The sequence below is a fragment of the Chiloscyllium plagiosum genome, unplaced genomic scaffold, assembly GCF_037043375.1.
Source record: "Chiloscyllium plagiosum isolate Xiang-an unplaced genomic scaffold, Cpla_swu_hap1 HiC_scaffold_8, whole genome shotgun sequence".
Classification (NCBI taxonomy): Eukaryota; Metazoa; Chordata; class Chondrichthyes; order Orectolobiformes; family Hemiscylliidae; genus Chiloscyllium; species Chiloscyllium plagiosum.
The window spans coordinates 56,921,642-56,935,062 of record NW_028270146.1 but is presented as its reverse complement, the minus strand read 5'-3'; the positions used below and the strand labels follow the sequence as shown (position 1 = coordinate 56,935,062).

Genomic DNA, 13,421 nt, shown 5'->3' with positions numbered 1-13,421 from the left:
TAAAGTCATAAAGATGTACAGCACGGAAACAGATCCTTCGGTCCAACTTGACCATGCCGATCAGATATCCCAACCCAATCTAGTTCCAAATGCCAGCACCTGGCCCATATCCCTCCAAACCCTTTCTATTCATATACCCATCCAGGTACCTTTTTTAAATGTTGCAATTGGACTAGCTTCCACCACTTCCTTTGGCAGCTCTTTCCATACACATACCACCCTCTGCGTGAAAAAGTTGCCCCTTAGGCCTCTTTTATATCTTCCCCTCTCACCCTAAACCTATACCCTCTAGTTCTGGACTTCCCCACCCCAGGGAAACCCTTAGACTCTTTAAGATTTTAAACCTGAGGCCAGATTTGGTTAATTGTTGACTCATTTGTGCAGTAGTAGCAGAATCTGTGGTAGATTTCTTGTCCTTAGTGAATGGTTGCTTTATCATTGGGGCCTGCTTTCTGAGATGAAACGAAGTAGGGAGAGAGTGACTTCCAAGTGTTGCTGTTACGAATTCAAGTTCTTTTGTTTGTGCTGCTGGTCAAAAGTAGCTGTTGAAATGTAGGTGAAAGTTATTCCAGAGTCTAGCTCTGTTGTCTGTCCAAGCTGAATAACTGGCAGCAAGACTTTAATTTCCCAATATATGAAGTCATATAAGTATGTATGAAACCAGCTAGTCCAATTGCAACATTTATGACTTCTCAACTGCATATAGTCCAACAGATTTATTTGGAAGTTTGTTGATGCTAATCCAGTTGCTTGGTTTTGATGTTTTTAGATGAAAAGTAATAATTTCAGCACAGGTGGCTTTGTTTATTCCACTCTCGAAATTTGTCTGTCTGCAGTCAGGTGTCCACTGGTCTTGTTTTAGGTCCATATGTTTTTGCTTTTTAAAAACATTTAACCCATGAAAGATCTCTGGTATAACAATTAGACAATGGATATATTCTCTAATTCTCTACCAAACAGCAGAGAAGGAACAGTGTGACCTGGAGCAGAGTTGGCCTTAAATGTGTTCCCACAACATTGCTGCTCTCGTTTTCTCTAGTGATAGAGCGGTATGGAGAAATTTGCAAATCGCTCTGCTGAGTTTTATAATATCTTTAGACTGCAGTGAGTAGTAAGTCTTGATAATAAGTCTTGGATAATTATCTAACATGCTTCTTTACCTGGATGGTGCTAAAATCTGTGTTGCAGCTTCACCCATCTAGATCAGTGAAGAGTTATTCGATCACACACTGACTTAAACCTTGCAGATGTAATTATTTAATGAGATTTTATCACACAAGGAGTTCATTTGGCCCATCATGTTTGTGCCAGCTTTCTGCGAGAACAATTCATTTAGTTCCATTTCCCTGTGGCTCTGCAATTTTTTTTACTCTTTAAGGTAATTATTCAGTTCTTTTGAAAGCCTCAACTGAATCTATTTCCACCACACATTCCAAATACTGACTACTGATGGAAGAAAAGTGTCTTTCTTCCTGCTGCAGTTGCTTCTTATGTTAGTGACCTTAAATCATTGTTGTGAGCTTCTTAATTCTTCTGTCCAGACTGCCAACTTTGAATGCAGAGTCATTGAGTCATACAGCACAGAAACAGACCCTTTGGTCAAACTCAATCATGTTGACCATGTTCCCAAACTAAACTAGTCCCACTTGTCTGTTTTTGGCCCATATCCCTCCAAACCTTTCCTATCCATATTACTTATCCAAATGTCTTTCAAATGTTGTAACTGTTTCTGCATTCACCACTTTGTCTGGCAGTTCATTCCATATATGAATACACTGTAAAACAAAAAAATTGCCCCTTGTGTTTTAAAACTTGTTCCTCTAGCCTTAAAAATATGCGCCAAGTTTTGAACTTTCCCCATCCTAGGGAAAAGATCTTTGTTATTCATCTAATTTTTCATGATATTATAAACTTTTAGAAGGTCACCCCTTAACCTCCTGTCTATCAATACTCCTCTGAGATTTCCCTAATCCAAGAGGAAGAATTCCATTTCTCTAGACTAGAAGTTCCTTAACCTGGACTACTCCCTTGCATCATTTCTGCACTTTCTTTAGCATGTTCACAATATTCCTAAAGTATGGTGGCTGGAACCATCTACAATTCTTTTTCTTGATTTCAGTGTGCAGGGCACAACTTCAAAACTTGCAGACATCAAAAAACATTGGAAGTATTGTGAACTAAGGGACAGGATGTTTATCAAAACAAGAAACATAAACCGGATAATGGAATGGGTGGACTAGTGGCAAATAAATTTAATACTGAGAATTGTGAAGTGATTTATTTTGGTCGAAAGAACAAGGAAAGGTAATATAAAATAAAAGCAGGAGCTCTAACACTAACCTCTGTGAAACCCCACTATATTCTGTCCTCCAGTGTGGAAAGCAACCAATCACAAGTACCATTTCTTATCGCTGACCATTTTGCATCTATACTGTCCCTACACACAGGGAGAGAAACCTTTTGATGCCAGAACATTAGTCATTTGTCAGAGTATTTAGACTCTGCTCTGCTTTTCCAGTCAAAATGTGATTTGTCTGGTCTAGTGTAAGCTTCTGGTCAGAGACGATCCCAAAAATGTGTTTTTTTTTGCCAGGCCAGGATTCCTTAGCTAACACTTTATGACTATTGGATAGCCGGGGCATTTTGGAGGGCAGTTAAACGCCTGGAGACATATAAAATCTGCCCAGTTTCCTTCCCTAAGAAAAGGATATTAGTGAACAAGGTGGATTTTTACAGCACTTTCGCTATCATCAATACCAGTGTTGTATTCCAGCTGTTTTTTTTAATCAACTGAATTTAAAGGTCAAAAAGTGTGGTGCTGGAAAAGCACAGCCGGTCAGGCAGCATCCGAGGAGCAGGAGGGTTGACAATTCAAGCATAAGCTCTTCATCAGGAATCCTGATGATTCTGATGAACACTTTATGCTCAAAATGTCAACTCTCCTCCTCGAATGCTTCCTGACCGGCTGTGCTTTTCCAGCATCCCACTTTTTGACTCTAATCTCCAGCATCTGCAGTTCTCACTTTCTCTTGAATTTAAAGGTTCCACAGCTGTATGGTGGGATTTATCTTGTTTAATGTCCCATGCATTGAATGTATCCAATAAGATCAAATGTAATAATAAAGTGTAGAAGCATTGGGATAATTGTATTGTACCATGAGCAGGGATGAGAGAGATGGATGGCAGAAGTCAGGGAAAGAAAAGAGAGGGGTAGGGAAAAATGATAGAGAAGTCGCTCATGAAGAGAGTTGGGAAGCATTGATGACAATTAAAAATGGGAAAGAGAATCTGAGGTGGATGTGGCTTGGAAGAAAGGATAGCAAGGAAAGTAATAGGAAAATACAAAAGAGAGGTGAATAATGATGGAATGACCTGTTTTTGAGTGGAATGGTTGTGGAAGGTTTGATCATAAGTGGTCCGTATTGGGGTGGAGATTTGGAAGTTGGCTAAACACTGTCTTGGTTCTGGAAAACATTACTTGGTCAAATGTAGGAGTCCAACATAAACTGAAAGTTTAGTGCAAAATAAAGTTGCTTACTAAAACAGCCAAGCCATTCTGCCAAATCTGAAGGATCGTGACTAAGAATATCAACAAGCCTGTTTAAATAATCTCTCTCTTTGTAGGCACATGTGTATGGTGATGAGGGGAGTGCAAAAGATGAACAGTAAAACTGTAACCAGCACCATGTTAGGTGTTTTCCGGGAAGACCCGAAGACCCGTGAGGAGTTTCTAACTCTTATTAAGAACTGAAAATTGAACGCTGAATGGAACATACTGCTTTTAGATGTTCAATATATGCTTTAATTGTTATTACTTGTATTTGTTAAATGTTTAGATGTAGGATTCAGAATTACAAAAATATGAACCTGTTAATAGTAAAGGATAATGTACGTTGGGTTATGTCAATATACTGTAACAAAGTCACAGTTCTTAGTGTTTAATATTTGAGTGTCTTAGAATTCTCAAAAAGATACATGATAGTTTCATAGATTTAGATGTCTTGTAACCAATAGGTTGGTATTTAATGGAATCTAGCAGAGGTCTACTCAGAATATTTATACAAATTTACACATTTAGTTTTTAATTAAAAACAAAAAAAGTACTTTTTCCTCTGTGTACCAGCCAGTTGAATGAGGAAATATCACAAATAGTACTGAATTTTCACTGAAACATTTTATCCTTTGCACCTGTATGTAGTCTCCTTGTTGCACATATTTTTAAAATTTATTTTTCTAAGTAGCATCAAACAGTGCTTCTGAAGACTTGGAGTAAATGTCATGGTGGTGGAATTTACAGTGGTGTCTGAAGAAAACTGCATAGTCCTTCTCCACATGACAGTTACTTGTGCAGAGTTTGTGTAGAATTCTGACTTCATTCCATTGACAAATTAGGTTCAATAGAAGAAGTTAAATCTTTTCAATATTATTGTTTGCTTCAGAGTTGAGAACTGCTATGATTGTGCAAATACTGTGTACATATGAAGCAAAAGGAAAAAGGGATGTCAATCTGGCCACCATACTTTATATATCCAGATTGACTCAAAAGTTAGGGGAATTAATGTGTTTTTAATGTTTTTGTCTCTAATGTTTGATCTAGAGGATAATTCCATGCATTGGTAACTGTGGCTCTTGTGTCTCTTTCATGCCTCTGCAGCCAGAAGACGATATAGTGCTCAAGGATGTGGTCTGACTACAGATTGAATAAGCTTTTCTTTAACTTTCATATTATACTGTTTGATTGTTTTATATTGACTTTGCTTAGAAATTAACCTAGAAATGGTTTGACCAATTTGCGATCATTTGTATATTCAACAGTTGTCATAGTCCTGTGTCTGCCTAAATCACGCATATAGACATTTTTTATTCAACCTTTCAGATGTTATGGTTGGACTTTATCTCTGGGTCAGAAGGCCTGGGTTCATGACACTACCATTGCACTAAGAGCCCTCACAGTCCATTCAGGCACCTATTAATCACCTAACTCATTGTTACATGTGAACATGATCCCTAATATATTTCATAGACAATTACTTTAAATCTCTCAACCACTGGCAACAGTCTGCATTGTCCATTCATGATTTTAGACACCACTATCAAATCACCTCACTCTGTTATAATGAACAGGAGTCCAGGTTTTCAGATTTTTCTAGAGCTTTTTTAATTTTCCCATTCTAGGTGGCATTTTCCACACCCTTCCTGGAGTATGAATTTCTGAATTGTATACATGACTGAAGCTGTGATTTTACTTATCTCGACTTACCATTTTAAGTTTTACATTTACATCTTACTCTAAAATCCCCGAATTCATGAACTTTTCCTTCACATTGAAATTATCCATGTGAAGTGCTGCTTTTATAATGAACCAAATATTCTCCAATCTTGTACATCATCCAACCTTTTTTGCTGTTCAAATTGGAATGGTTACTTTTATCTAACCAAGGGTGCCACCTCATTTGCTGACATTAAATTCCATTTGTCATGTCTTACAGATCCTCTCATCAATATTGCCTTTCAACTTTCTTTGATCATCATTATTTACTCAGTCTGTTTTAGTACTATCTATAAATTTCTCCTAGCTTTCTTTTTCAAGCCTTATATCGTAATCACTGTTTGCTACTCTATTGTGCTTGGACCTCTTATTCAGCATTTTACATTAGTCTAATAATGTTTGTCAATCACTGTTCTACCCTCTCGAGCTACAGAAGAAGTTGGACAGAATGTGTTCTGATTCCTTCAATTCCACTGCCCTAATTTCATAACGCTAGCAAATTTCATGAATTTGAATTGATCATCTCATTCAAATTTATGGGGAACAGATACTCAATTAAGACAATGGTAGAGGGGAAATATACATTTGCACCATTAGTCAGATTTATAATGAACTCTAGTACCACATTCAAGTTAGAAAAAAAAATGAAAAGGAGAATATATAGGCTGTTTGAGAGGAGAGTACTGTCAGGCTTGCAGGTGGCACATTACTTGTGTTTTAACATTTCTTGTGAAATGTCCTGATGAGTGCAAAGTGAAAAACTATGACAAAAGGTGTCTTTTCAGTAAGAGCTTAAAAATGTGTTGCTGGAAAAGCGCAGCAGGTCAGGCAGCATCAAAGGAACAGGAGAATCTTCAGGAAGGGCTTATGCCCGAAACGTCGATTCTCCTGTTCCTTTGATGCTGCCTGACCTGCGCTTTTCCAGCAACACATTTTTAAGCTCTGATCTCCAGCATCTGCAGTCCTCACTTTCTCCTCTTTTCAGTAAGACCCAAAGTGCCACTTTGTAATCAACTTAATATACTTGCTGTCATCTGTGGACAGAATTAGAAGGTTTAAATGGATCTTATGATTTATTTGTATGCCTCAAATAGCCCAGAGTGGAAAGACATGTGCTCTCGCCTGTGAATTCATCCAAAGAGTTCTTAGAAGGGTAGAGGTATGCTTCCCATAATGAAGATGAGAAAATAATAAAACATTGGGGCAAAAGATTAAAGTTGATTTGCGTAAGTCAGGAAATGCAGAGAAGAACATAGAAACAAATGCACGGTGTATTCTTCCTTGTTTTGTTTATGGCAAATCTTGACCATCTTTCATGTAACAGCTTGAATTGCCAAATCTGGTAGCAAGGTAATTGAATGAAATATGTAATCATCAGTGTTTAAATTTGTTGCTACTGCAACCACAAGTGCTGCACATGCAATGGCGGCACCTGTCCTGTTGTCAGTACATGCCAGTATCAAAGAAAATTGTTCTGCATGACTACTGCTGCCACATTGCCAACCCCTCACTGCCCTGCTCATCTCCCACTTGCTGCACCTCTTGGCCACCCTCTTCCTCACCCACCATCTTGCACATGAAACAGAAAATGGGGTGGGACGCTGGTCAGTGAGTAAAGTGATGAATGATGCAGTGAGCGGCAGCAACAACAGGTGCACAATGACTTCACTGGCAAAATATTACATGTTCAACATTTGTAGAAATCCATGTTATGTATTAACATTCAGACAAAAGAATTTCCAAATCCAGGGAATCAGGAATATTCTTTAGAAATAATTTTCCTACAATATTTTAAAATTTAATTATTTTCAAAATATTTTGATTACTAATCAAGACATTCTATGTAGAAGTACAGAATCATTAGCCTGCATTAGAGTTATTTTAAAAGAAATATCTTTTGAACATAGAATACTGTGGTGGGGTTCTGAAATATTCCAGGAGTGCGATACAACATGCATGAGGTGAAGTTTTGTATTTTCTTTATTTAAAAAAGAGGAAAGTTGCTTTTTTTGTTTACTTTTTAAAAATAGCACAAATTTATTCAAATAAAAGATGAAAATGTCAATTTAAGATGAAATACATTTTGGTAACTCATTACAATCAAGAAAATCTAAAGTGGTTTAATAAGTATCTGAAATTGCATCGTTCACCAAGCTATAAATTCCTAATTTCTTTTTAAAAAGGTGTATAATTTATTGAAAAAAGTCAATTTATTAATTTTTAATGATAATTAGACAGAGTTTAATTTATTTGAATGGTTAATCATTCTACTTTAACAAACTCCATTTAATTTTTTAGTAGTTCATGATTAGAATTAGCTTTGAGTACAGGGATTGAGCACTGGAGCAGCCTAAATCATTGGCAAGTGATAAGATTCAGAGTGACGGATTAAACATTGCACAAATGTTGTACGATTACTTCTTGATAAATTCCACAAAAATGTATAATAGTGTATCATTTTCCATGTATTATTTAAGTGTCTTTTCATTATTGCATATTTTAAGTGTACTGTGTGGTGATAATCATTTATATAAAACTTAATGATGTTTTAATGTTGCAATTGACATACATTCTAGAAATTTGCAGTATTTGTGAATACTGTTGCTTTGCTCAGAATGCTAATGTGCAACTTTTCATATGGAAACTCAATGTTACTAATTGACTAATATAGCTAAAAAGAGTGGCTATGAATTGTATACCAATTTGCTACAAGCAAATTCCTGACATTGAGAAAAATCTCTCCCCTCTGGTATGTGGAAATCCATATTCAGTGTATGTTGTTCTGAGTAACTTGTATAATGCATTAACCTGGGGTCTGTTGGCACTGAAATATGGCCTTGGACTTTGTTGTATCCTGAGAGTCAAATAGAATTGTTTGTTTTAAAACTCTTATATTTTGTAATTACTGTCGCTTTTGAAATGTATTTAATTTTAGTGCACTTAAGGGACTGTATTGAATATAGTCAAAGATTGTAATATATGTCCAATTGTTTATATAGTAAGTATTATTAGTATTAACAATTTAACCACATTAAATTGTACTTTAACCTAAAGACTTGAATGAGCTGAGCAATGTTTGTTGTTTTCATGGAATTTGAGTAATATTTTGCCTTTTTAAATTATAAAGTTGTGATTTTCTTTAGAATATACAATGATTTTAACCTAACATTTGTGAAAACGTTTGCTGTCTTACTTGGGTTATTGAGGCATGGATGGGACAGGTCAGCTTTGCACAAAACGTGCCAAATGCTCTGATCTGCAAACGAATCAGCAGTTTCCAAACAAATCCGATTAAGGCATTAATTAGGTATGCAAAGCCTAGATATAGTATGAAACATTTCCTTGTCAACAAAAAGCAGGACTTATATAGCACTGCTAATGTAAAATGGTGATCCAAATGTGCTTTGTGTTAGCTGGGTAAGAAACATCAGCACCAAACTAGACTTAGCATTAGTAACTGAAAAAGATGGGCTTTCTAAATAAAAAAAGAGATCATTAAAGAGGAGTGGGATAAATAGAAACAGGGAGGTTTGGAGGGGTATCTGAAACGTTGAGCCTACTATGCTACAGGAACAGCCACTAATGGTGACACAAAGGAAGTGGAGGGGTTTACAAGTAGCCAGGAAGAAAGTAGTTTGAGGGTTGTAGAATTAGGGGAGGTGGTGACCTATTCTGGTAATCTAGAGTCCCAGGCTAATGTTCTGGGAACAGGTTCAAATCACACGATGGGGATGGTGAAATTAAAATATAGGTACTGGTCTAATAGTTACCATAACCTGCAATAATGTAGTTGATTGTTCACTGCCCTCTGAAATGGCAGTGAGCACACCATTCAGGGTCAATTAGGATTGCAGAATAAATGTTGGCCTTGCCATATCCTATGTGCAGCCGAATGTGTCAAGTAGCAAGGAGGAATGCTTGGCAGTGTTGGCTAAAGCAATCTTCAATATACATTCAGATTAGTTGCTGATTCATTTCTATTGGTAATGCCCGTGTTTGTTAAATGCTGTTAATTTTGTTTAAAGTTGGCAGGGAGTGGCCATGCAAGTAAAGGCCTTGGTTCTTAGTTCAAGGATTCTGCTCAGACTAATTATTCCAATCATGGGTGCTGTAGTTATCTTTCCTCCCTTTGACTTGCAACATGGAAGGAGATTGTGCTGAAGCAACATTGAGAAAGACAAGTCAGAGAGAGAGGATAAGAGTTTTCAAAGGAGGCCTTATCCACCTCAGGTCTTCAGACCTAAATCTCAACCTAAGCCAGGAACAATGTATCTCATCTCCTTTCATGGTAATTTCTTGCAGAAAGACACAAGAATTAGAGTTGGACAAGCAAGACAGACCTAAGAGACCCAAGGGGCAACTTTTTCACGCAGAGGGTGGTACGTGTATGGAATGAGCTGCCAGAGGATGTGGTGGAGGATGGTATATGATGTGGCATTTGGATGGGTATATGAATAGGAAGAGTTTGGAGGGATATGGGCTGGCAGGTGGAACTAGATTGGGTTGGGATATCTGGTCGGCATGGATGGGTTGGACCGAAGGGTCTGTTTCCATGCTGTACATCTCTATGACTCTATGACATGTACAGGGACTGTGAAGGCTTGTATTTCTTTGAAACAGAGAAAGGACTTATTTATCTCTGTTTTGAATATACTCAATGACCTAGCCTCCACAGCCCTCTGTAGCAATGAATTCCACAGATTCACCACTGTCTGGCTAAAGACATTTCTCCTTGTTTCCATTCTAAAGGGTCTTCCCTTTTACTCTAAGGCTCCTGCCTATGGAAAGATTTTCCCAACATTCACTCTGTCTAGGCTATTCAGCATGCTGGAACTTTCAATCAGGTTCCCCTCATCCTTCTAAAGTCCATCGAGTAAAGTCCCAGAGTCCTCAGATGTTAAGCTTTTCAGCAGGGTACAAGAAAATGAAAGAAATAACAAAATGTTTACTTAAACAAAAATTAATACTGCAATTGTGAAATCTTGGCAATATAGACTGAATGAGGTTTGGTAAATCCTGTTTGAAGACTAATATAGGCAATGGTACAAATTGATTCTGAATGGTTGTATTGATCAGTAATTCCAGAGTTTGAAGCAACTATGATGCCTCAGATTAATTGTTAGAGGTTAAATGATGACATGACCTTGGCAGGGAACTCCAATTGAATTTGGAGTGAGCTACAAACAACCCAGTAGTGTTGAATAACTAATACGTCCACTGAGCATAACTCCCCCAATAGAACTATTAAATTTGCCTTATAGCGTTGCCTATGGGAGTAAAATCTGCATTAAAACCAACAAATATAAAGAATGCCATCCCATTTATGCAAAAAGATATGACTTGTTTTAAACTTTTAATTTATTTGATCCTAAATATTTACCACAGCAAGAGCTCAGTATTATTAATAATTGACTAGGATGGGACCAAGGATCTTAATATCGGAATTTTCTTTACATGTATATGTTTAGCATCATTTGGGGGAAAGCTGAAGCTGAAAATAAACACAATGAAACTCAAGTACTAGATAAACAAAGTTAAAACTCACAACACCAGGTTACAGTCCAGCAGGTTTATCTGAAAGTACAAGCTTTCAGATTGCTGCTCCTTGGTCAGGTAGCTAGAGGGGCAGGGTCATAGGACAGTGAATGTATAGTAAAAGATCAAAGTGTCATACAACTGATGGGATGTATTGAACAAACCTAGATTGCTACTAAGTCCTAATCACTTAGAATGGGTTGCAGATTTCGATTTATTAATATGTAAATCCCAGACAAAAAGATCTTTTGTCCTGGTTTTTTTTGAGAGATTGTAAAAGTAGAGGTGCCACACTAATGACTGAAAACATCTTAAATAAATAACTTGAGAGGCTTTTAGGTTTTTTTTTTAAAAACGGTTGAAACAATGGAAGGGGAGTGGCCAATTCTCATAGATCAAGGTTTCTAGATTTTTTTAGTTTTAGCAGTGATTTTCCAGCACCACTCTCATCTAGACTCTGATCTCCAGCACCTGCAGTTCTCACTTTTGCCGAACTATCCAATATGATCTATTGGATGCCTGCCCCCTAGTGGAGTTATTTAATATTGTATTGTAAAGCCTCCTTTGTCTTTCTCAAACGATCATTTCATTCTAGAAAAGAAAGTTCATCCAGTGTTGTGTAATAGATTAAACACTGCAACAAAAGCCACAATTGAAAGACAACTAGTGACGTCGATTTTGTGGTCAACAGGTGACCCAATAATTAGAGGGAAGGTGCAAACATTGAGTTACTCCTATGGCATGAACTTTACCTCTTTCCCGATAGCCTTTCTTCACGGTTATTGGGAACAACACAGTTTCTGCCGACGCCGCAGCCACTTCTGCCCCCAGTGACATCACTCACTTGCACAACGACCACGCTGCATGCTTCTCCGCCCCCACGCCGATCTCCATCACCACGCCTAACCCTGCCCCCACGCCAATCTCCGTTCGCACGCCTAACCCCGCCCATGCGCTGATCTCCCTCTGAGAATGTGTAAAATTCACTGGGCTTCTGCGTATGAGGAAATCCAAAGCTGCTGTTAGATTCAGAAGATAACTTATTATCACACTAAAATCTGGATTATCTAATATTAATATATACCCACAATTTGTTTTCTCATTATTTCCCTGCTCCTTTACTTTTCCTTGACACATGGCCTCCTATTTCTAATGTTCTCATTGTCCTAATAAAGAGTCAAAGTGGCTACTTGAGCCCAGTTTGCCCTTCTGTATGATCCTTGACCTCAAGTCCACTATCTTGCCCATTTCCCATATTCTTTTGTTTCCTTAAGTCCAAAGTCTATTGATTTTAGTCAGGAGTGAACTCTGACAGGACAATGGTGCTGGTTTATGGGAAATAATTCCAAATACTCAAATCCTCTGAGTGAAGATGGTTTACTCAATGTTAAATGATCAACTCCTTATCTTGAATCTGTCCCCCATTCTAGATTACCAAGCAGGGTAAACAACCTCTCAGCACCGCCTATCATAGGATAGAATGCCTATTTTGTGGAAAAAGGTTATTTGACCCAACAAGTCCACACTGACTCTCTGAAGATTTAGCAACCCAGACTCAACACCCCCCACCCCCAAACCCCCCCACCTTAACCCTGTAAACTTGCATTTCCGATGGCTAATCTAACTAATTTTACACTTCCCTGGACACTGTCGACAATTTAGCATAGTCAATCCACCTTACCTGCACATCTTTGGATTGTGGGAGGAAACTGGAGCACTTTGAGGAAACTCATGCAGACACGGGGAGAATGTGCAAACTCTACACAGCCAGCCAAGGCTGGAATTGAAACCAGGACCCCGGTGCTGTGAGGCAGTAGTACTAACCACTGAGCCACTGTGCCGCCCTTAGAAGTTTCTAAATATCAATGCAGTCACCGTTCAATCTTCTAAACTTCAAAGATTACGGGTCAAGCATTTATCAATTATCAGAAAGAATGCATAGGATAACTCTCTCATCCCAGGAATCAATCTAATGAATGTTAACTGCACCTGTCAAAAGAAAGTTCATTAAGATCGTATGATTTAGGAGCAGCAGTGGGCTAATGAGTCTGCTCCACCATTCGGTGAAATCATGGCTGACCTGACAATCCTCAACCCGACTTTGTCTTTTCTCCATGATCCTCGATTGCCATAGTCAACCTTGAATATACTTAATAACCAAGCATCAAGAGACCTCTGTGGTGAAGAATTCTACAGATTCACTACAATCAGAGAAAAAATCATTCCTCCTCATCTCAGTCTTAAATATACAATCTATTCTTCTGAGATTATGCTCTCTTGGCCTAGACTCTGCCACAAGGGGAAACAATCTTTATGCATCGGCCTGATTCAAGTCTCTTGAGAATCTTTTATAGTCAGCTTTCATTCTTCAACATCAATTAATGCAGACTCAATCCTTTTTAAGACTTTTTTTTGGAAAAGGAAACCAAAACTGTCCTGTGCGCTCCAGGTCTGCCATCAAAACCCAAGTACAATATAGCCTAATTTATTCTTGTATTTTAGCTGCCTTATAATAGAGACCATCATATGATTTGTCTTCCCAATTGCTTGCTGTAATAGCATGTTACAGTACCTCCAAATCCCTATGAACATTACGTTTGATCATTTTTCTTAAGAT

General features: G+C 37.8%; 1 protein-coding gene across 2 annotated transcripts in view; it reads left to right on the top strand.

Moving 5' to 3' along the window:
• gch1 (GTP cyclohydrolase 1) overlaps positions 1-8,322 on the top strand; it is a 43,057-nt gene extending 34,735 nt beyond the window's left edge. For both annotated transcript variants that reach the window (XM_043697704.2, XM_043697702.2), the window contains exon 6: positions 3,625-8,322. In XM_043697704.2, coding sequence (XP_043553639.1) covers positions 3,625-3,751 — 127 coding nt within the window. In that variant the 3' untranslated portion in view covers positions 3,752-8,322. The remainder of the gene's footprint in view (positions 1-3,624) is intronic.
• The last annotated feature ends 5,099 nt before the right edge of the window (positions 8,323-13,421 follow it).